Below are 22,278 nucleotides of genomic sequence, written 5' to 3'. Positions count from 1 at the left end.
CTCCTTCCAACTTACCAGTTTTTTTCATTATCATTATTGGTTCTGCTCTGTCAGCTGGAACACAATTGAGTAGCAAACATTTTTAAAAAACAAGATGTTTCTCAAAATAGAACAGTTGGCTAGACAGAAGAGAGATACAGTATCAACAAAAAGTAGGTCTGTTGTTCATCCATATGGTGCTCCCTTAACCACTTCCGGGACACAATTTCACATATATGTAAATGAACAGACATCAAGTGAGAATATAATGTGTGTGTCCTAACATAAACTTTTACCCTACTCTATTAAGGAAATCAAATTATATGGTTCAGAGAATACTTACACATTTTACTTTTGTTCCAATTAAAACATTTAAGTAAATGGCTGGCTTTGTTTTCTTTTTTAATGAGAAAATTTTGAGTTACCTATATAAATAAGTAAATCCTTTAATTCAACTAAAGATCAACACATGGGTCCAGTTGTATATTCATGGTCTGACTAGACAGCAGACTAAGGTGAGAAAAAACAGCACCTTTATTTGAAGTATTTTCTTTTCCTTCTGTGTATCAACCAAAACAAAAATTAGGTCATGCAATATTTATTCTCTGGACAAAGTGACATTTTTCAGCTGCTCCAGCTTCCCTATAATTGGCAAGGATGACCAACATGGAGCAAAGAAACAAAGCCCTTTTATTGTTTTTGTCAAGCAGATATGATATGACACTCTTTACAGAGTACAACTTGGAAGATTTCTGAAAATTAGCCAGTCCCCAAGCTACCAGAACCTCATTGGTGTCCGCAGCTAACAGCACTTCAATCTAGTAGCTGGGAAAGCACTGCTTTGTAGAAGCCACCATCCTGAACACGATGATAAATACAGCAGTCCTGCTCCCCAACTTGGCATATGCTTCTCTTCCTACATTGCATGTGCATGCAATATAATATTTTTAAATGCACATTCAATTTGCTTTTGTGATATTTTAACTATTCTTGGATATGTTGTCTTTATTTCTAAACCTCTTTACATAAAGTTTTACCAAACCATGCTATATCACCTCTTCCTCCTCTCTCTCTCTCACTTAAAATTCTAAGGCATAGATTTTTAATCTATGTCCTCGGACCAGGCATATATAAAAGAACTGTAGAAAACCAAGAGCCACCTGAAAATGTGTACAAAACTATGTGTCTCCTGAGAAAAGGACCATGTCTTCCTTCAGATTCAAAAATAGAAGTAGAACCCTCCAAATTTTAGGAAATACTCTCCCCCTACTCTTTCTCCTTTCCATATGTATTAGTTAGGAAATGCTAAATTATATCACATGCCACTTCTCAGTCCTAACAAGTAAATTTTTTCTTCACCTTCCTTTCTCCATAATTCACCACTGGCTTCATATTTTCTCTTATCTCTCTGAATTTTGTGCTTTCTTTGTTCCAATGATATATATATCCTAAACCTCTACCAGTTATAATGGTTGGCATCTTCTTCAAGTGGCACCTTATTTAACTTCATTGCAGCCCTGCAAGTTAGACAGAATCCCTATTTTTAAAACGAGAAAAATTGAAACTCAAAGAAATTATTCCCATAGCATATGAATAGCAGAGTCCAGATTTAAATCTATATTTGAATTTAGAGTTTATTCTTTCCATGAAATCTTTCTAGACATACTGAATGTCTGTAACTTACTAATGGAGTCACATTTTGTCACATAAAACTTATATTTGATAATTATTTTCTATCATCAAAATATTTTTATCACAAGGTATAAATCTAATACCAGTTTACTTTTTCACGTGTATTATATCCACATCAATATTGTCATGTTATCTCATCACAAAGAGACATTTGTATATTAATGCATTCACTTTTTAAACTTAACATTTATTAAGTCCTACTACTGTCAGATGTTTTGCTAAATTCTAGCACACAGAAAGCAGGGTTCTAAGTCATGCTTTTACATCAGATTCTACTGGGGTTAGACCATACCGACATCTGGAGATGGTACCTATAATTCTGATTCAGTTTGTGCAGGTGGAACCTGGACATTGTATTTCTAACAACTTTTCCCAGCTGCAGCCACCTTTGGGAACCATTATTACAGAGTGGTGCATTTTAAAGTGGTCCAGCAGCATTAGCATCACCTGTGGGCTTGTTACAAAGGAAATTTCTGTCCTTTCCTCACCCTCCCCTGTGCTGGGGTGGAACTTGGCAATCTGTTCAACAAGTCTCCTAGATTTTTACTGATGCCAGGAGAAAGTTGGAAAACGCTTCTCTAAAGACATGGGGTGAATCAGGCACGGTGCTCATCACTAAGTATTTCTCCTGAATCCCAAGGAATTCTCAGCAGCTTCAAATTTGCATTTTAATTACCTAACACAGTTCCACAATCTATAACTTTAAACTATTACTATTCCTGCTTAAAAAATGTAATGGTTTCCCATCTTTTTTCTGGGCAGCCATTAAATGAATTGTTTTATAAGAATGTGCTGATTTGTTAATATTCATTAAAAAAAAGCCTTATGAACCTTACGTACATATTACAGAGAGAGAATTTTAAAATATTATGATTATAAAACATAAAATACAATGTCTTAAGGGGCAAATATTCTAGTAGATGATTTTAAAATAGTCTTGTGTTTTTTTATTCTAGATAATACTATTTTTATTATTATGATACTACTCTCTCATCTTTGTTAATGGAGCTTTTTATAAATTTTGATAGTATAATTGACATATAATAAACTAGATATATTTAAAGCACTCAAAATTGGTACATATATGTACACCAGTATCATAAAACAATCATAGGGAAGCATCTAGTTCTGTTAGAGATATCTATTCCTTGTGCAAGTCCCACACCACCCCCAAAATGCAGAATGGGGTTGCAGAGGCTTTCTGAGTAAGGTAACATGAGGCCACCGGTCAGTGGACATCAGTCCAAATGAGTAAAAAAGAGATAGGTTTTACAGAACAGAAATAAAGCCCCTGTCGCCCAGCTGGCCTAGACTCTTGTGGTTTTTGTTATTATGTAGGGATTTCAAATACTCTGCCTGTTCAACCACTTTATTTCTCACGGTTTCAGTTGAGATGAGATTACTGGGGCTAGTGAAATTTGTAACACTGGTAAGAAAGCAGCAATCCCTGCTTAAATCTCTGCAGTTAATTTCTTCCAATAGAGGAACTTGTGTAGCTTTGGCCATCAATCCATACTCAAATGCACATTTCTCTGCTGTATGTATTATAGAGAGCAGCATCTATAAACGCGATATTTTGACGGCAACAAAATCTCATACTTGCCTTTTATTATTTTCTTCTTCCTCTTGAGCAAATCATGTCCTTAAGTGTTCATTATCAGTACCCACCTGTGCTGGTGGTAGAACTTTACATTTTCGCGCTAAATTCTCATTCTCTCCTCCACGGCAGGTTGGCTCCACGAGCTAGGAAAGAGGCTGGAATCCCCGTACTACGGCAACAGCACCCTGGGAGGCCCATCCATCCGGAGCGCCTACATCGCGGCTCTGTACTTCACCCTCAGCAGCCTCACCAGCGTAGGGTTTGGGAACGTTTCTGCCAACACAGACGCGGAGAAGATCTTCTCCATCTGCACCATGCTGATCGGTGGTAAGGGGGCTGCTTCTCCACCCCAGGAGAAGGAGCATGTGTCTGGCAAACTGTTGCTTTTCTGTTCGCTCTCTCCTGAAACACAGTGGAGATAAATTGGTCACACTGGAAGATTCTAAAGGCACTAATTAGGAAATCGGTGACAAACATTTTAATGTACATATAAATTAGCAATGAAAGCCTGCGTTGTTAATGAATTCCATTTTCTGGACAGATGAATAAACACCTGATGGCTAATTTTGAAAGAGCAGACACTTTGTTTTCTCAAAGTGCTGTTCACCTCCTGTGTTTAGGAGTTATATGAATCTGAATTGCAGGTGTGTGTGTAAAATTCCATTTTCAAATCCCAAACAGGTCAGTGTTATCAAGTTAATATTAATTAGTGCATTAAGGATACTGGGTAGATAATTTGGTTAAAAATGAAAATAAAAATAAAAACACCAGTAAGTAGTTAATATTTATGAATTGTTTTAATGCTCTAGTCTCTATGCTAAGTGCTTTAATACAATACCATTAGTAATTCATAAGACAAATCGGCAGCCATCCATGTTTTAGGTGCTGCCAGAACCAGCCTCATTGGGCCTTTTCAGAGACCCCCTCATTCTCAGGGGCACCCCAGCCACTGGCTTCTGGCGACCGCAAGGCTCCTCTTCTAGGCATCAGTCTCAGATAACCCCACTCCTTCCCCCTTTTGCATCTAGCTGTAAGGGTGGCAGCACATCCTTCGTTTGTTATGTCCATGTCACCCCTGTTCCCCTCTTTTGCTCATTCAGACCTCCAACACCAGGGAGACAAACCAATCTTTTGTAAAAATTCCCTCTGTTGAAGTTTTCAATATAATTTCTCTTTTCAAAACCTCCTAGTGGTACAGGATCGACAGTATTATTATCCACATATCTCAAATGGCTAGTTTTTAATTTAAGGAATTAAACAAATTTCCCACCCTTATATCATTTTCTCCCCCACAGTGTTATCCCCAAAACGTGTTTTATCATATGCTTTTAACAGCCTCAATCTCAAGTATGATGTAGAGTTTGAGTATCATAATAGGGGATCCTTCACACAGGCACCTCGCACGGGAGAGTGACGAGCGCAGTGCGAGACGTACACAATCCTAACCCCGAACACAGTGAAATCAATGTAAAGCCGAACCTTATGCCCAAGGAGCTTACGGTCCAGTTAGAAATACGTGGAAAGAGTTTGAACGATACCAAGCGTCAGTGCTAAATGCCAAATCAGTTAGAAAGTTCAGAGCAGTGAGAAAAAAACACCGGAAACAGGAGAATTTCATGGAAAAGCAGTCCCTTTGCAGGCAGAGCTGCTGCAGTAGCAAGCTGGGACCACAGCGACTTTAAGCAGCTCTTGGCGGACTTTAAGCAGCGTGTTAACAACTTGGGAGCAGAAAACGAGAATTCTCATTTTCTGTAGCGCCAATGTGCCAGACCTCGTGGTGGCTGTTTCATATCCAGTATTATGGCTTGTATAATTTCGCCTCTCCTTGATGGCCCATCTTTTTGCCTAGAAAAATGGCAAATATTTTACAAATAAGCAATCTATACTTATTTAATATTTGCCCATGTTTCTTCTACTCCTGGTGGGAAATTTGGGGAAATGCTCAAATGCTCAAGGCTTAAGCCAACTAATTGGGCATTTGAAAAATCTGTTATGACAATTGTGAGTGGTCCTGGATCAGAAATTATTAAGGTTTAAGCTATTCCCTGCTGTTCACTGCAGGTGGGAACTACACTGGGTCTATGCAGGGCCAAAAGATACAGGAAATAATCTATGATGTCCCTTTGTCAATACTTTGTTAAATATTTATTGAGCAACTTTTCTGGTGCAAAACCAGTGCCCATTTGTGGCACTAAAATGTTAGGTGACTTGAGCAGCATTTAGGAAATTATTGTCTTTGAATCCCAAACGGCATCTCAGTGACTTGAATTTATTAGGTAAAGCTTTTAAGATTTTGTTTGTGGGGAATAACTTTGTAGTATTGTAAAATTACTCCAGGCTAGAAAAAATGATGCCTGCATTTTAATATTTCCTAATTAAGCAAATACTTGCATATCATTGTTATGTTCACAATATTGAGTATTTTGTTCCTTTAATTCCCATAACACTATGAGACAGTTATTAATATAATGTAAACAAAAGGTGGTAGAGATTAAAATGCTATGACCTGGCAAAGTTCTTGTAAAATATCTACTTCATTATACACTAGAAATTACTTTTATTTACTTAATATTTATACAAATACACAAATAATTTATATTTAAAAAGAAAATTTTTAAACATATACTACTATATCCTTAAGTCTGGGTATCTTGTTAGGAATCTCAACACAAGGCTGATGAATTTGCTAATAGCATGGATTTCATCATTACTACAAAAGTAGGAAGTCTCAATATTAGAAGAAGAACTTCTAAAGTCCAGATAATTAGGGCAAAAGTATGCGGAAGCTGAGTGAAGAGGAATGGAGTGGGAAGTGCTAAGTGGTTCTATCTGAGAACTCCAGGAACCCCAAGAATTTCCTCAGAAGTGATTCAGTTGTTCAACCTTTTATACATATGCATTAAACTTCCATTTTAAGATATGCTCTAGGCTTCTGCAAAAACATCTGTATTTATGGATATGAAAACCACTAGAACATTGGAGGAATATTTAAAACTATAAAACAAAGAGGTTAAGGAAAAGGATTTAAAAATTTGCACCTAGATAGATCCACATGAACTCTGAGAACACCCAAAACAAGGAAGTAATTCTAAAAGCTTCAGCGAAGTATAAGAATTAATTAAATGAAGTTAACAAGGTTAATGAATAGACGATCAGTGTGTAAAAATCAATTGTATGTATAATCTAGTTCAGATAATTAGAAATTAAGTGTAGAAAGCAATCCTTCTATACAGAAAACTACAAAATATTAGTGAGAAAAGTTAAAGGTGGTTTTAAATAATGGAAGGATATACAACAGTAACAGTGAGTGATGATCAACTCGATACTGTAATGATACCAGTTTTGCCCAAATTAAACTAAAGATTTAATGTAATTTAAATAAAAAATCCCAATAGAATGTATAATACTGGTTGAAGAATAAGCCAATGAAATGGAAGAGTTCAGGAACAAATCCATACATATATGGTCATTTTATTTGAGTCACAAGTGACACTGCAGCAAAAAAGAGGAATGAGAATATTTTCAGTGCATATTTCTGGCCAATGTCTATCCATGTGTTGAAGAACAACTTTGACTTCTCTTAATATTGTCCATTAAAATTAATTGCAGACAGACTTTTAGCTAAACATGTAAGTAAAAACAATAAGGTTTTTAAAAGGTAACATAAAAAAATATTTTCATCACCTTGTATTTGGCATGTTTCATAAATATGAAATAAACATTCTAAGTATAGAGAGAAGAATAATAGATTAAATTGCAGAACTTCTCTTTATACAAAGACATTATTAAGAACACAAGGAGAGGAGAGGAGCGAGATAAGAGAAGACATTCACAAATATTTATCTGGCAAATGGCACTTCTCTAGTATACTTAAAGAACTTTTACAAATCTATAGGAAAAAAAGACAACCCCAAAAAATATGGACAAAAGCTTTAAAAAAATCACTTCAAAAATAGATTTTCAATAACCAAATGGATAATGACATAAAAAGTAATCAACATCTTTTATGGGCATGCAAACTAAAACCAAACTTAAATACCATTTTGTATTCACCAGAATGAAAATCATTGAGAACCCTACATCCTTGGAAGAATATTCAACACTTTGATCTTTCCTGTACTATTGAGAATCATAGCAATTGGTGTGATAATTTTGTCAACAACCAAATCTGAACTTACCTCTACTCTGTGACTCAATGATTCAACTTCAAAGTGTATAATCAATGGAAATTTATGCACCTATGCATCAACTCACATGCATAGATATCTCTAGAAACATTATCTTAATAATCTCAAATAAGAAATGCCTGGATGATAGAAAAATGTCATTATTGGGGAATACCCATTAATAGGAGAATAAATAAGAAAACTGTGACATTATTATTCAGTACACAACTTACAGTACGGAGAATGAATGACTACGTCATACAGCTGGATGGATAAATCTTACAAACTCGATGCTCAGCAGGGAAGCCAGATCCCAAAAGGACATCCTGTATAATTTTGTTTAGAGAAATCTCAAGAGTAGGCAAAGCTTATTGATTATAATATGATTCATAACTTTGTTTACCTTTGGTGAGAATAACGTTTAGTGAGTATGAAGAGAGGCTTACAGGATGCTATTAACCTCATTATTCATCTGCAAAGTTATTTCATATTTACGCTCATTTTGAGATATCCCAATGAGATATAATTTAATTCTTGTGTAGTTTTCTCTGTGTGCATCAATGATATTAATTTTACCTTGTACAATTATAGTAGATGAGCTTAAAATAACTATCAAGTGAAGGATTAAATGAAGGATGAGAAACTGAATAATAATGAGCTAAGTTCTTTCCCTTTATATCAGGTTGTTTTGGGGTTTATCTTAACAATCATGTATTAGGAGTAAAATCACAGTATGTAAAATGTTGGTGATAGCCACAAGGGGACCTAAACGAAATCATTTTTAAAAGGTGGCCTTTGAGAAGTAAATGAGGGTGAAGATATAGATTTCATAAATTTTCTAAACTACTTATTAAGATTATAAAGCTTTTTAAAGGCAGGATCAAGTAACAAAATGTTCATTTTAATTCAATAAATATTTATGGCACACTTAGTTTATACCAACTAGACTTGAGTAACAAAGATAAAGAAAATAGGATTCTTTCTTTCAAAGAGTTCATAGTTTAGTAATAGAGATTGGTATTTAAACAATAATTTTCTCTTCTTTCCTTTCTACTTTTTAATTTTTTCTTTTAGAATCTACATTTAGAAAAGACTGGTAACACACAAAGTTTTAAATCATGTACAATTCCATCCTCAAACAGTTTATCTGAAATATTTATATATAACTACATATATCCCTTTTTCCTCAGACAAAATATATTGATGACACTTTCCCCAGTCTTTAAACATTCTTCTATCATACTTAGTAGTGACTGCCTATAAGTTTCTACCATACTTAGTAGTGACTGCCTCAATTGATAGAACTATCAACTCAAGTCTTGAGAATTAGAATGAGTTTCCTGGTACAGATGGCTCATCACAGAGGACATGTCCATTTTAAGTGAAACATTATTGTTGTGAAGTAGTTGAGGTTTCCCTTGGGTCCACCAACCCTATTCATATTGCCTGGACATAATTTTACTGGACCCATATGAGCTGTAATGTCCATAAATCCAGGCCATTTTTAAGATGCTTTTGCACTGCTATTTAAATTCATTGGGAATTTTTTTTCTCAGTTGGTATTCTATGCCATCTGTTATCCACAACCCATTACATCTGTAACAATGAACAGAAAAATCCAGAGCAAAGAGGAGGTGAGAGGGAAGAGTAGGGATACTAAGGTTACCTAAAATGTTCGTTCTGGACTCTTTATATCAGGAGAAAACAGCACATTCCAAAGCCACTGCAGAATAGTTGGCTAAAGAAATCAGCAATTATGTTATATCCTAGGAGACCACTGTTGCCCCAAATCCAAGGAAAGAGAAAGGGAAAGGAAAAGGAAAAAGGAGAAAGCAAAAGCAAAAGCCAGACAGTACTAAGAAGCGCTTCTTTTTATTTGAGATGTGCTTACTTTCTTCTTAGATCTCAATTGTTAAGGTTCCTTCAAAGACGTGATACTGAGATGAGATTTTACAGAATAGATTTTATCCAAAACTCCTATACAAAGAAAAACAGCCTCCCACACCCTCAGCAGGTCTAGCACTCAGGAATTATATACATCAAATTTGCTAGGAGTGAAGGAAAAGTGAGTGGTAATTTCCAAACTGACCTGGATATAGAAGTTCTTGAGTCAAACTTTATAGCAGATGGGATGATTTGGCCTGACAGTTACACATACTCTTTGCCAGGGTGAAATGAAAATCAGTGACAGAAAGGCCATAATAACTTTGGAAAGTGAAAAACTATGAAAGCCATGGTTTTATTTTTTAACTCCTTAAATTAGAAGTAGTTTCCTATGCTGAAATGAGACTTTGAAATTATGGTGATTCAGACATAGACTAGTACTTTCCAACAACTCTTATGAATACTACAATTAATCTAGTAATTCACTTTATTGATAATGTACAATTAGGATGCTAAATGATCTGAACATATTACTTCTCTTACTTCAAGTGCTTTACACATTATAATTAAGCAAAGCAAAGTTAAAATCATACACATAATTAAGGAAAGCAGTGTTAAAATAAATGAAATAAAATTGTTCTCTGAACTCAGTTTAATCTCCATGAAAAGACTAATACATAATGTTAAGAATGATAAGTCTTCCACACACTCACCCCATAAGCGTATTATACAGCCTGAAATCAGGGCTTAATTTCTTTAACTTGGAGCAAAACCATTTCTTTTTCTTGGTGAATGTTTAACATAAATAGAGATTTTCTCTTCCAAATATGATATTTAAATATCAGAACTGTTCTGCTTATAAAACCATACAGAATAAAGAAACTCTATTTAAAATCCACAAAAAGCCCTGAAACTTTAAGTTGTTGAGTAATATATGTTTTTCTTGGCATAATTTTTTACCATTTGGGAAGTGTATTTCACTTGTAAACATTTAGGAATAATATATGTCTACATGCACTTGCATGTTGCAGGCGTTTATTGACTATCATTTGTTTTTGTTTTTGTTTTTGTTTTATGAGACGAGGTCTTACCATGTAGCCCAGGCTGGCCTCAAACTCACAGCAATCCTACTCCCTCGGCCTCCTTCATGCTGGGATTACAGGCATGTACCACCATGCTCAGCTTCCAGGCATTTGTTGAATACTTCTTGAAGTTTTTCATCAAGAAGTGATTTCCACCAAGAGTCACTCTTCACTACTTAAGAAATTACAGGAAAATCTTAAATCTGAGTCCTAGTCCTCAAGTCTTACTTCATTGAGTACTCTGAGCTTTCATAACACTTTTTACTTTCATAGGAAAAAGTTATGAAGTGAGCAACCACTGTTTTCACACACACACTAGATATGTTTTAAAGGCATGTCTGTATGCATGCATATATATATAATATAAATTCTTAAAATAGCCCTATAAAGAAGATATTAGTTTTTCTACTTAACATATAAGGAAAATGAGTCCATATAACTTGACAAGTTCACAGAATTAGAAAGAGACAAAGTCAGGATTCAAATCTCAACCTCTTAAATTCTGAAGCATATATTCTCTGTGCACTATGATATTATCTCCTGTGTGTAGACCCTAAATTTAACCTTATTTTAGTAAACTTTACAAAATAGTGACATGTTGCTACTAAGGAGAGCCCTCCATTTTTCTGTAGAGAAACTGTCATATATAACATCATTAAGGATTTTTTTTTTGGTACCAGGGATCGAACTCGAGACCTTGTGCTTGAGAGGCAGGCAGCGGAACCACTGAGCTAAATACCTGGCCCATTAAGGATTTTAACTACAAGGCTACATTAAAATAAAATTTGTATACCAGTGTTTTCTAATTTCTAGAAAATGTACAGGAAAAAAGAAATAATTTAGGTTGCCCTGTAATATTCAGGAAGGAAAATGTAACAAAATGTTGGCATATTTACACTAATATATCTATTTTGATGCCAAGAAACTTTTAAAATAGCTCCTGGTCATTAATATTTTGTTATAGTAAGCAAAATAGTAAATTTTTGCCTTTTTTAACCCAAAACTTCTGAAATAGATATGTCACTCAAACACTGAGCTTCTTCCTTCTCTGCTAGGATGAAGATCAGGCCAAAATCTGAACATCACTTAGCGTTAATCTGCTCATAAGTACAAGTATACCTGGCTCTTTCTCTTTCAGTTTCAGCGTCCCAGCTAAATCCAAGCCTTCTTGCATTATCTGTTGGTAGCTCATGGGCCATTATAGTTCCATTCTGTTACTGACATGGAGTACAAAATCCTGCCATCCCTTTTCTGCTTCAGGTTACCAGCTACTTTCCAAAGTAGGCAATTCCTGGAAAGTGAGGTCCATCTCTCTCTCTGCTATTCTCTAGGAAAAAATAAAACACCTATCCTCAATCTCATCACCCTCTGATTCTATTGGTGAATGGAGACTTTCATTACACTGTGGTAGTAGTTGTGGAAACAAAGGAACTCCATGAAATACCCTCCGACTGTCCAGCTTCACTAGAACAGGAGTCCCATTTATATGAACCATGCCGCTTCTTCTCAGGATGGCAGCAATGACTCTTTGCAGAATATCTTTTCTTGTGTGGATGTATTTCTGTCTTGAATGGTCTCTGGGTGTGAAGGTTGGAGCCACATCCATTTCAGCTTCAGACTGCTCAAGAAATCCTCAGTTGCATTTCTAGCACCTTCCTCAATATTCAAGGAGTGCAACTGCATAATATTTAATATTAGAAAACTAATTTTAAATGATGACTTTTAGGAGATGAGACTAAAATTCCCACATAGACTAACTAGTTACAGTAAGTTTTCTTTTTAAATTTATGCTATTATAATAAAAATGCAAGCTATAAATTTATCACATAATCTATCAAATAAAGCTATTTTATCATAGTTATTAAACTATATATAACTGTGTGGTGTGTGTGTCTGTGTGTGTGTGTGTGTGTGTGTGTGTGGTATTGGGAATTGTTCCCAGGTCTTCAAACATGCAAGCAAGCACTGTGCCACTGAACAGCATCCCAAGCTTCTTTTTATTTTATTAGGAAACAGTGTGTTTCCAAATTGCCCAGGCTCCCCTCCAATTTACGGTCCTTCCACCTCGGCCTCCCCAGTGGCTAGATTACAGGTCCATGCCACCACATCCCTCCCATAAATATTAAACCTTATAAATGTGAATAGAGCCAAAAATAAGTTTTTAAGGCCAGATGGCAGCCAAAAGACAAGATGAACGAAAAGCTTATTCTGAACATTACTGACAGTTTTTACATCTTAACTCTGACCAATCTCCAACTATTTCAGGATGCACCCTGCAACAAAATGGCTGGACTGGGGGCCAGAGATTTAGCTCAGTGGTGCCTTCGCCTGCCTCACAAGCACAAGGTCCTGAGTTCAATCCCCAGTACCAAAAAAAAAAAAAACAAAAAAACGACTGGACCATAATGCCTGTACCAAACAGCTACCTCAGTGTGGGCACAAAAGATGCTTCACTTTCATCCAAGACATACAGACTGTAAATTCTCCCTGCAAGAGTGGGCCCCTACATCTTATTTCTCATTATATGTTATTTTCCCTCTAGCCTTGATGCATGCTTTAGTATTTGGAAATGTGACAGCAATCATACAGAGGATGTACTCCAGATGGTCCCTCTACCACACTCGAACCAAGGATCTGAAGGACTTCATCCGTGTTCATCACCTTCCTCAACAGCTCAAGCAGAGGATGCTTGAATATTTTCAAACAACCTGGTCAGTCAACAATGGAATAGATTCAAATGAGGTAATGTTCATTTCTTATTGTTGATGTTTTCAGGCAGAAAACACATACCATAAGGTAAAAACAAGATGCCCAAGTACAGATATCAGAAGTGACAGATACACCTAGCAAATGCATTATCTCTTTATTTTTTAATCCCTCATGGTACTCAATCCATCTTCTTTGGCTTACACATTCATAACACCACTCTGAACTAGCTAGTGGTTTACATTAACCTGCTGCTTTGGTCAATCAAATAGATTTATTTTCATTCTCAATGTCCCTTTTTCAAAGAACAGATTCTTATAAGAATAAGACAATAGTGTAATGTTGGATAATTAGATTAATCAAGCTAAAGTAGCCATTAGAAACAATAAAAGACAAAAAAATTCCAGCGAAAGTGTTATATATAGACTTCCATAAATACCCCATACCACCACTGTGAAAAAAGTGTCATATAAACGAACCAACCCTTTCACCAACTGACCAACCAAGCCAGTAACCAACATTTTAGGAATGGTAATTTGTTTTCTCTTTTTTTCATATGATCATGATGTCAGAGGAAATATCATTAGGTCCCAATTCCATAACTTCTGTCTCAAGTAGGAATTTTTAGGAGAAGTCATAAATGAGTTAATGTTTTCCTTTCAGGTTCTTTTATTAATTTTTTCTATTTCCCCAGACTTATCAGTTGAGCATTCAGTAGCACATGATTAAGGTCAGTCACTGAAAAATATTTCCAAAACTGTACATACATAGATTTCCTCTTGTATACACTGGTTGGCCAAACAGTAGTAAAGGCATCCTGTTTTCTTGCAATGTAAATCAGTTAGGTTACACTACCTCGGTTTGATTCCATCCTTTACCTTCTCCCACAGCTTTTGAAAGACTTTCCAGATGAGCTGCGTTCTGACATCACTATGCATTTGAACAAAGAGATCTTACAGTTGTCCCTGTTTGAATGTGCCAGCCGAGGCTGCCTCAGGTCTCTGTCTCTACACATCAAAACCTCTTTCTGTGCTCCGGGCGAGTATCTGCTGCGTCAGGGGGATGCTTTGCAGGCCATCTACTTTGTGTGCTCGGGCTCCATGGAAGTTCTTAAAGACAGCATGGTGCTGGCTATTCTTGGTAGGTCTAGTTTAAAAGCTTCTGTGTAGTTATATTCTGGAGCATGAGTTAAGATGAAATGGGGGGACACTAGTAAAAAAAGGAAAATTACAGATGGATATACGGACTCAGGATTATGCTTCATGTGAGCCTAATTTGCCTTATCTCATTTGATTATTGTAAAAATCCAATGGTATAAATATTATCCTCACTTTACAAATGAATAAAGACCATTAGTTGACTTGCACAAATCAAATAGTAAAAGAAATCAACTCTATTCTGGCTTATTCCTAAAGCCAAATTATTAATCATGATGTATACTGCCTCCTGATGAAATAGCTGATCAGTTTTAAGGTGCTATTTATGTATTTTTATGGAGAATCAATTAGAGAACACAAAAATTAAGTTTTATCTGTGCTAGAAATAAGGCAAAAATGATGATACTTCCAGAATAAACTCTCATTGCAGCAGTTATTGATCTGATGCTGTCAAGGTGAATATAGGCTATTTTTAGTTCCTCAAAGAAAATTCATATAGTAATCATGAAAATTTTATGCCACACAGTTGACTCCAAATGTTAAGACATAATCAGTCTTCATGAAAATATAAAGGGCCACTGACAAAAAGATAAATGTAGGAAAATTCCTATCACAATTTTATGTGAGAGTCTTTTAAAATCTTCTCTCATTTGTTAGTTTACCTAGTCAGCCAATACTTACCAAGGACTCATGAGTGAGTCCAACACTGTTCCGAAGAACAGGAAAGAAAATGGCCAAGTCCCTTCTCCTTGTGGAAGTTAATGAGAGCATATGATGGGAGTATAGATCATAATAGTAGCAGAGATGATGTGTGGTGGCAAGAGGATTCAGAATATATTTTGAACACCAACATGAAATACCAATATTTAAAATCTTTTGCTATAAGAAGGGCTACTGCAATACTTTTGTTTATTCTAAATTTCTGAGGCTCTAATATTTATATAAAACCCCATGCAAAATGTTTTCATACATGGAACTTCATTTGAACCTTCACAGTACAGAGAAACATACCATGGTGATGTTTTCTCTGTTTTCCCAAAGCTGAAGCTAACCTGTATCTTGGACTGTTTCCACTGCTCCTACCTTGTCTTAACAGTACCTGTTATTCTACATAATCATTGTTAGCCTGCCATTACTGACTTCCAGCTACTGAGCTTCAAGACAGACCATATTTTGCAGGGAAGAAAATTAATATTTTTGAATCTCTAATATGATCTGGGTGTTTGTGTCCATTGTCCAATTTAAATCTCACAAATTTATTTGGTCGGTACATGCAATGGTCTGAATATTTGTGTTCCTCCCAAATCCATGTGTTGAAATATAATCATGAGTGTGATTGTATTAGGAGGTGAGGCCTCAGGAGAATGACTAGATCATGACCATAGAGCCTTCATGAACGGAATTAGTGTCCTTACAAAAGAGGGCCTCAGAGATCTGCTTTCCTCTTCTACCATAGTGAGACATAGTGAGAAAGCATCATGTAAGAATCAGAAAGTGGGCCCTCTCTAGACTCTGAATCTGCTAGAGACTTGATCTTGAAGTTCCTAGGATCCAGAACCATGAGAAACAAATTTCTGTTGCTCATGGGCAACCTAGTTTACAGTATTTTGTGATAGCAGCTCACACAAAGTAAGACACTTTGACTATCCCCGATTGAAAGCAGAAAGGGAGGCCAGTGAGTGGGAAAAAAGCCATGTGCTTTTCATCACTTCTTGTTCAGCACTTACAGCGGAACAGTCGTGACTGCTTTCAAAGATTTGGCTCTATTCTTGACTGTCTGTTTTGCTCCTTAATTGACAGGTGTGAAATAGAACTAAAGTAGTCTATTATCAACTTGTTTCATTCATTATCATTATTATAATGAGGCTCCTTACTTGTGTGTTTTCTTTGCCTTAAGAGAGTTTAATGTGTCTGTACTCTCTTCTCAACTTTGCAAAATCAAAGACCAGTCATCCTATCTACTTGTGATTCTAAATTAGAATTGACAGTCATTCCTAATTTGTTTCAAAAATTTGAATTGTAAAATATTTTTTGTAGTTTTCCTCAGTACCACTGTAACTTTTATAGGCTACCTATTGACATGATCTACTTTCATGGTGTCTAGCCATATTTTAAAACCTTATGGTTTGATATATAAAATCAAAACTAATGTGCCATTTGAAAATAGATATAATCTGGGTTTTTTCTTAATTGTGTACTTTTAAATTTGATAATTAGCAACAATTTTAGAAATGCTATATGAGGGAATGTTCCACGATTTAGAACAAGAAGGGTGCAAATTTAATGGCTTTTGTGTAACTGCTATAGCTGGTAAAACATAGAGTAATTCAATTTTCTTATAAAATATTGATTTACAGCTAAAAGATTTACTTCATTGCTATTTTGCTCCTGCCCCAAGTAGCTCCATGAATTGTGATTTCTGTAATTAACATTTTTATTTTTACTTCTTTGTTTCTACCATGTGTATATCAAAAAAGGATTTAAATGCAAATTGCCATGTGACCATTCTAAACACTGGTATGTGATATTAGAACTAAATCCAAACAAAGATGATAAATTATTATTTGCTCTCTGTAATTAACATTATTTCAACTGAGATTGATTATTTTACTTCCCTATAGCAAATTATCCAAATCCATACTGACTTTGGCAAACTAAAGCACAGGGCTTGATATTTGATTGGCAGATATTTAATACCTATTCACTTTTTTGATGAAATAGATTCATGTAAACAGTGTTTTGAGGACAAAGTATCACCAAACAACTGTCAAACCATAAACTTATTCTAGCCATTGTATAATCTACTCAACACATGAATACATTTCCTAAGCTGATGCATCAAGAGGTCATTGTCACAGGGGCAGGAATTTGTTATGAGGATGGAATTTGTTATGAGGATAGAATTTGTTTCCCTTATATACCTTAATTTCATCTCCAAGTAACTGTGTTTTTTTCCATCAGTTTATTCATTATAGTTCTAAAAGAAAATGATAATGCACCAATAAATGGACTCTATACACACAGATGACTTTGTCTACCTAAATATAATTAAATATAAGTTATGCTCTAACCTGATGGTTTACAGATGCATCTCATCCCTTTTTTTCCTCAATGGAAGCATAACTAATTAAAAAATCAATAATATAATTCTGAAAAATAGAGACCATAAGGCACTAAACAAATCTTTCTTTTCTTTTAGAAATACACATACTGTGACCCAAAATATTAAGAAACTTAGCTCAAGATCCTAAATCTAGACAGTAAGACACCCACACAACTATAAAATTACTGAGGGTGAGAACCATGGGTATTTGCCAAGGCTGAACATAAGGTCCAGCACATATAGTCCGTGCTTCATAAATATTCACTGAATGAATAAACTGGAATTTTTTCTAGGGTGCCAAGTTTAGCAAGATGTTGGTGCTGTTTTTACACCTATTGTCATTGAGGCTGAAATGCCATACCATGACAATCTAATATATGAAAGTATGATAACTTAAAGTCCTTTCGAATACTTCTTGCTTAACAGAGGATGTAAATGGTCAGTGTACAAGACACTGAATCTTGATAAATGCTCCTCAGATGTACAAATTTAAAATTTTACTCTATTCAAAACATCCTGGCTATGTTTACATCTTGCTTAGTACCTGACTTTGAGTTTTGAGGAGCAATTTAGACTTATAGCAAAATTTGAAGAAAACAAAATTTTGAGGTTTAGCAACATTGGTGACAACAATAAATCAAACTTAAATTCTTCTACAGCATGTGACCACTCTCTTAGTGACTGTAAATACAGACTCAGTGTGTTTTACCTCCTGTCAGTTTGAAAGTTTAAACCTAATATTAATTTGAAGTTGATGCCTGAATGTAATTCAATGATCTAGAAACTTGTAATTTTTTGATCTGCTATAAATATTTATGAATACTTCAAGTGTTCGTGGTTAATTTGACATGTCTTTTTTACTGACAAATTAAATAAAATAGACTTTTATTCAAGTTGGCTATATGCCAGGGTCTTTGTTTCAACCAATTCTGAGTACAATAAAACATAAAACTTTAGAGATTAAAAACTGTTTGACAAAGAGAAGTCAAATAAATAACCTAATGCAGAACCTCAAGCTCCTAGAAAAAGAAGAGCATAACAAACCCAAACCTCCTACAAGAGAGGAAATTATAAAGATCAGGGAAGAAATCAATGCAATGGAGACTAAGAGAACAATACAAAAAATTAATGAATCAAAGAGTTGGTTTTTCAAAAGGATAAAAAAAAAATCAATGAACTTTTAGCCAACCTTATCAAAAAAAGGAAAGAAAAATCTCAAATCCATGTAGTTAAGAATGAAAAAGGTGAAGTTACAACAGATCCAGCAGAAATCCAGAGGATCATCAATACCTACTTTGAGAAACTGTACTCTAATAAAATGGAAAACACAGAAGAAATGGACAGATTCCTAGATACACATGAATTGCCAAAGTTAAATGAAGAAGATATAGAAATTCTAAACACCCCAATTACATTGAGTGAAATTGAAAATGTAATAAAAAATTTACCAACAAAGAAAAGCCCAGGTCCTGATGGCTTCACTGCTGAATTCTACAAGACATTTAAAGAAGAACTATCGCCATTACTCTTTAAACTCATCAAGGAAATTGAAAGGGAAGCAAGGCTTCCAAATTCATTCCTGGAAGCAAGTGCTACTTTGATTCCAAAACCAGAGAAAGACCCAACCCAAAAAAAGAACTACAGGTCAATCCCCCTAATGAACATAAATCCAAAAATCCTCAACAAGATACTGGCAAACAGAATACAAAGTGTCATCAAGAAGATCATACACCCTGACCAAGTAAGATTTATCCCAGGGATGAAAGGATGGTTCACCATTCGTAAATCAATAAATGTAATACACTATATTAACTGAGTCAAGGACAAAAATCATATGATCATCTCAATAGATGCAGAAAAGGCATTCGACAAAATCCAACACCCATTCATGATAAAAACCCTACAGAAAACTGAAATAGAAGGTCTATATCTCAACCTGATTAAGGCTATGTATGAAAAACAAACTGCCAACATCATACTAAATAGTCAAAAACTGAAAACTTTCACACTAAAATCAGGAACAAGACAAGGATGCCCACTATCACCATTCCTGTTCAACATAGTTTTGGAAACATTAGCCACAGCAATTAGAAAAGAGAAAGAAATGAAAAGAATAAAGATAGGAAAGGAAGAAGTTAAACTGTCATTATTTGCTGATGGTATGATACCTTACATAGAAGACCCAAAAACTCTACCAAAAGACTTCTAGACTTAATTGACAGATTCAGTAGAGTAGCTGGATACAAGGTCAACACTCAAAAAACAATAGCCTTCTTATACACAAATAACAGACTCACTGAGAGAGAAATTAGGGAAACAATTCCTTTTACAATAGCATCCAAAAAAAAAAAGAAATATCTAGGAATCAATCTAACAAAGGAAGCAAAAGACCTCTACACTGAAAACTACAGCACTCTGGAAAAGGAGATCAAAGAAGATATAAGAAAATGGAAAGACATCCCTTGTTCCTGGGTAGGAGAACCAATATAGTAAAACTGGCCATACTTCCAAAATTACTATATAGGTTTAATGCAATGCCAATTGAAATTCCAACAATATACTTCACAGAACAAGAGAAAACAATCAAAAAATTCATTTGGAACAAGAAGAGACCTAGAATAGCAAAAGCAATTCTAAGTAACAGAGACTTGGCTGGGGGTATCACAATCCCCAACTTGAAACTATACTACAAAGCTACTGTCATAAAAACAGCATGGTACTGGCAAAAGAACAGACCTGAGAATCAGTAGAATAGATTAGAAGATGCAGAAACAACTCCAGACATACTTAGCCACCTCATCTTTGACAAAGGAGCCAACCACCATCTTTGGAGGAAAGATAGCCTATTTAATAAATGGTGTAGGAAAAACTGGATTTCAACCTGCCAGCAATTAAAAGTAGACCCATACCTATCACCATGCACTAAACTAAGATTGAAGTGGATTAAAGATATAAATATTAAGACAGAAACACTAAACTTGCTGGAAGATAAGTTAGGTAGAACTCTTGAAGACATTGGCATAGGAAAAGACTTTATGAATAAAACCTCAGTAGCATGGGAACTAGCACAAAGAATCAACAACTGGGATCTCTTCTTATTAAAAAGCTTCTGCACTACAAGAGAAACCACCAACAGAGCTAAGAGACAACCTTCAATGTGGGAAAAAATTTTTAGCAGCTGTACCTCAGACAAAGTGCTACTATCTAGAATGTATAAAGAACTGAAAAAAATGAGACCCCCCCCCAAATTCAAGACCCAATTCAAAAATGGGCATCTGAAATGAACAGACATTTCTCAGACAAAGAAGTAAAAGCAGCAAATAAATACATGAAAAAATGCTCAACATCACTGGTCATTCAACAGATGCAGATGAAAACAACACTGAGATTCCACCTCACCTCAGAAAGAATGACTGCTATCAAGAAATCAACCAATAACAAATGCTGGCAGGGGTGTAAGGAGAAAAGAACCCTTCTCCATTGTTGGTGAGAGTGCAGGCTGGTGCAACCACAGTGGAAATCAGTATGGAGATACCTCAAAGAACTAGGACTAGAGGTCCCATTTGACCCAGCTATTCCCTTTCTGGGTATCTTTCCAAAAGAATTAAAAGAATCATACCACAGTGATATATATGTGCACCCATGTTTATAATGGCACAATTTGTAATAGCTAAAGCTTGGAAACAGCCCAAGTGCCCATCAACTGGAAACTGGATAAAGAAGATGCGGGGTTTTTTTATAAAATGGAGTACTACTCAGCCATAAAGAACGAGAAACTAGAGTAATTTATAGCTAAATGGATGCATACCGAGGCCATATTCATAAGTGAAATAAATAGGACACACATGTGCAAATACCAAATAGTTTCTCTAGTGTGCAAGACTGGAAGTGTAAATAAGGGTTAAAATGATTAAAATGAATAATTGATCATTTGAAATAGGAAGAAAAGTTCCAAAAAGGTAGGGGTAGTGGGAGGGGAAGTAGAAAGGAAAGATGGGAAAGAAAAAATTATGAGAAAAGAAAAAAATGGAAACAAAGTCTATGTAAATAAGGAAGAGTGGAGGGGGTGAAGGGCGCACAGGTAATGGGGAAAAAATAAGAACCAAGATACACCATGTTCAGGAGCAAACACCCAATGATAAATGTAAACGTATTGTATACCTAAAATGTACCAATAAAAGAATTTAAGAAAAAAATGTTTGAATGGGAAATGGGGGTGATTTGTTCTGATAACATTACAATGATATCTTGCTTGTTGTTTGTTATTGTTGTTATTCAATTTTTGTTGCTGGTTTTGTGTGAAATAGATCAAAATGACTGTTAAAATAATAAAATTTAAAGTTCAGACATGATGCTCTTTCTGGACAAAGGCTCATAAGCCCCTAAATTGTTATCATGAATGATCTTAGGTCAGTGCCCTCTGTGAACTTCTCCTTTTACCCTAAGTTTGGCTAAAAAGTGAGTGGATTTTCTTTCATATTTTTCACATGGCTTTTGGCAGAATTAATGGCTGTGTTTAAAATAAATCCAAAGAACTTATGGTTATGCTCCCCTGTCTATTTAAACTGATTAAATCAATTTGAAGATTTTTTAAGATTCAAGAAAACTGTCCAATATTACCTAATCAACAAACTCAAACTCAAGCAAACAAGTTAGTTCCCAGACAGATGAATTCCAGCCTAAAACCAGAAGAGAGAGATACTGCACTTGTGCACGCACACGCACACGCACACACACACACATCAAGAGATATTGAATGGGTGACAGGACACAGGTCATTTGAATGAAGTTGTGCCAGACCCCCCTTCCCTCTTTCTCTCTCTCTCCCTCTCTCTATATGGTAGAAGAAGGAAAGAGTATATATTTTTGTTTTTATTTTATTAATTTCCTATTTTGATGGAGAAAAGAG

General features: G+C 35.3%; 1 protein-coding gene across 2 annotated transcripts in view; it reads left to right on the top strand.

Annotated features, from left to right (window-relative positions):
• Kcnh8 (potassium voltage-gated channel subfamily H member 8) overlaps window positions 1–22,278 on the top strand; it is a 347,961-nt gene that overhangs the window by 262,475 nt on the left and 63,208 nt on the right. For both annotated transcript variants that reach the window (XM_004864270.3, XM_087182236.1), the window contains exons 8-10: window positions 3,401–3,598; window positions 12,946–13,145; window positions 14,000–14,249. In XM_004864270.3, coding sequence (XP_004864327.1) covers window positions 3,401–3,598; window positions 12,946–13,145; window positions 14,000–14,249 — 648 coding nt within the window. The remainder of the gene's footprint in view (window positions 1–3,400; window positions 3,599–12,945; window positions 13,146–13,999; window positions 14,250–22,278) is intronic.

This window comes from Heterocephalus glaber, unplaced genomic scaffold, assembly GCF_053883595.1.
Source record: "Heterocephalus glaber isolate CG9 unplaced genomic scaffold, H.glaber_assembly_v1.0 deba00001472, whole genome shotgun sequence".
Classification (NCBI taxonomy): Eukaryota; Metazoa; Chordata; class Mammalia; order Rodentia; family Bathyergidae; genus Heterocephalus; species Heterocephalus glaber.
This window is presented reverse-complemented; position numbering and strand designations above follow the sequence as displayed.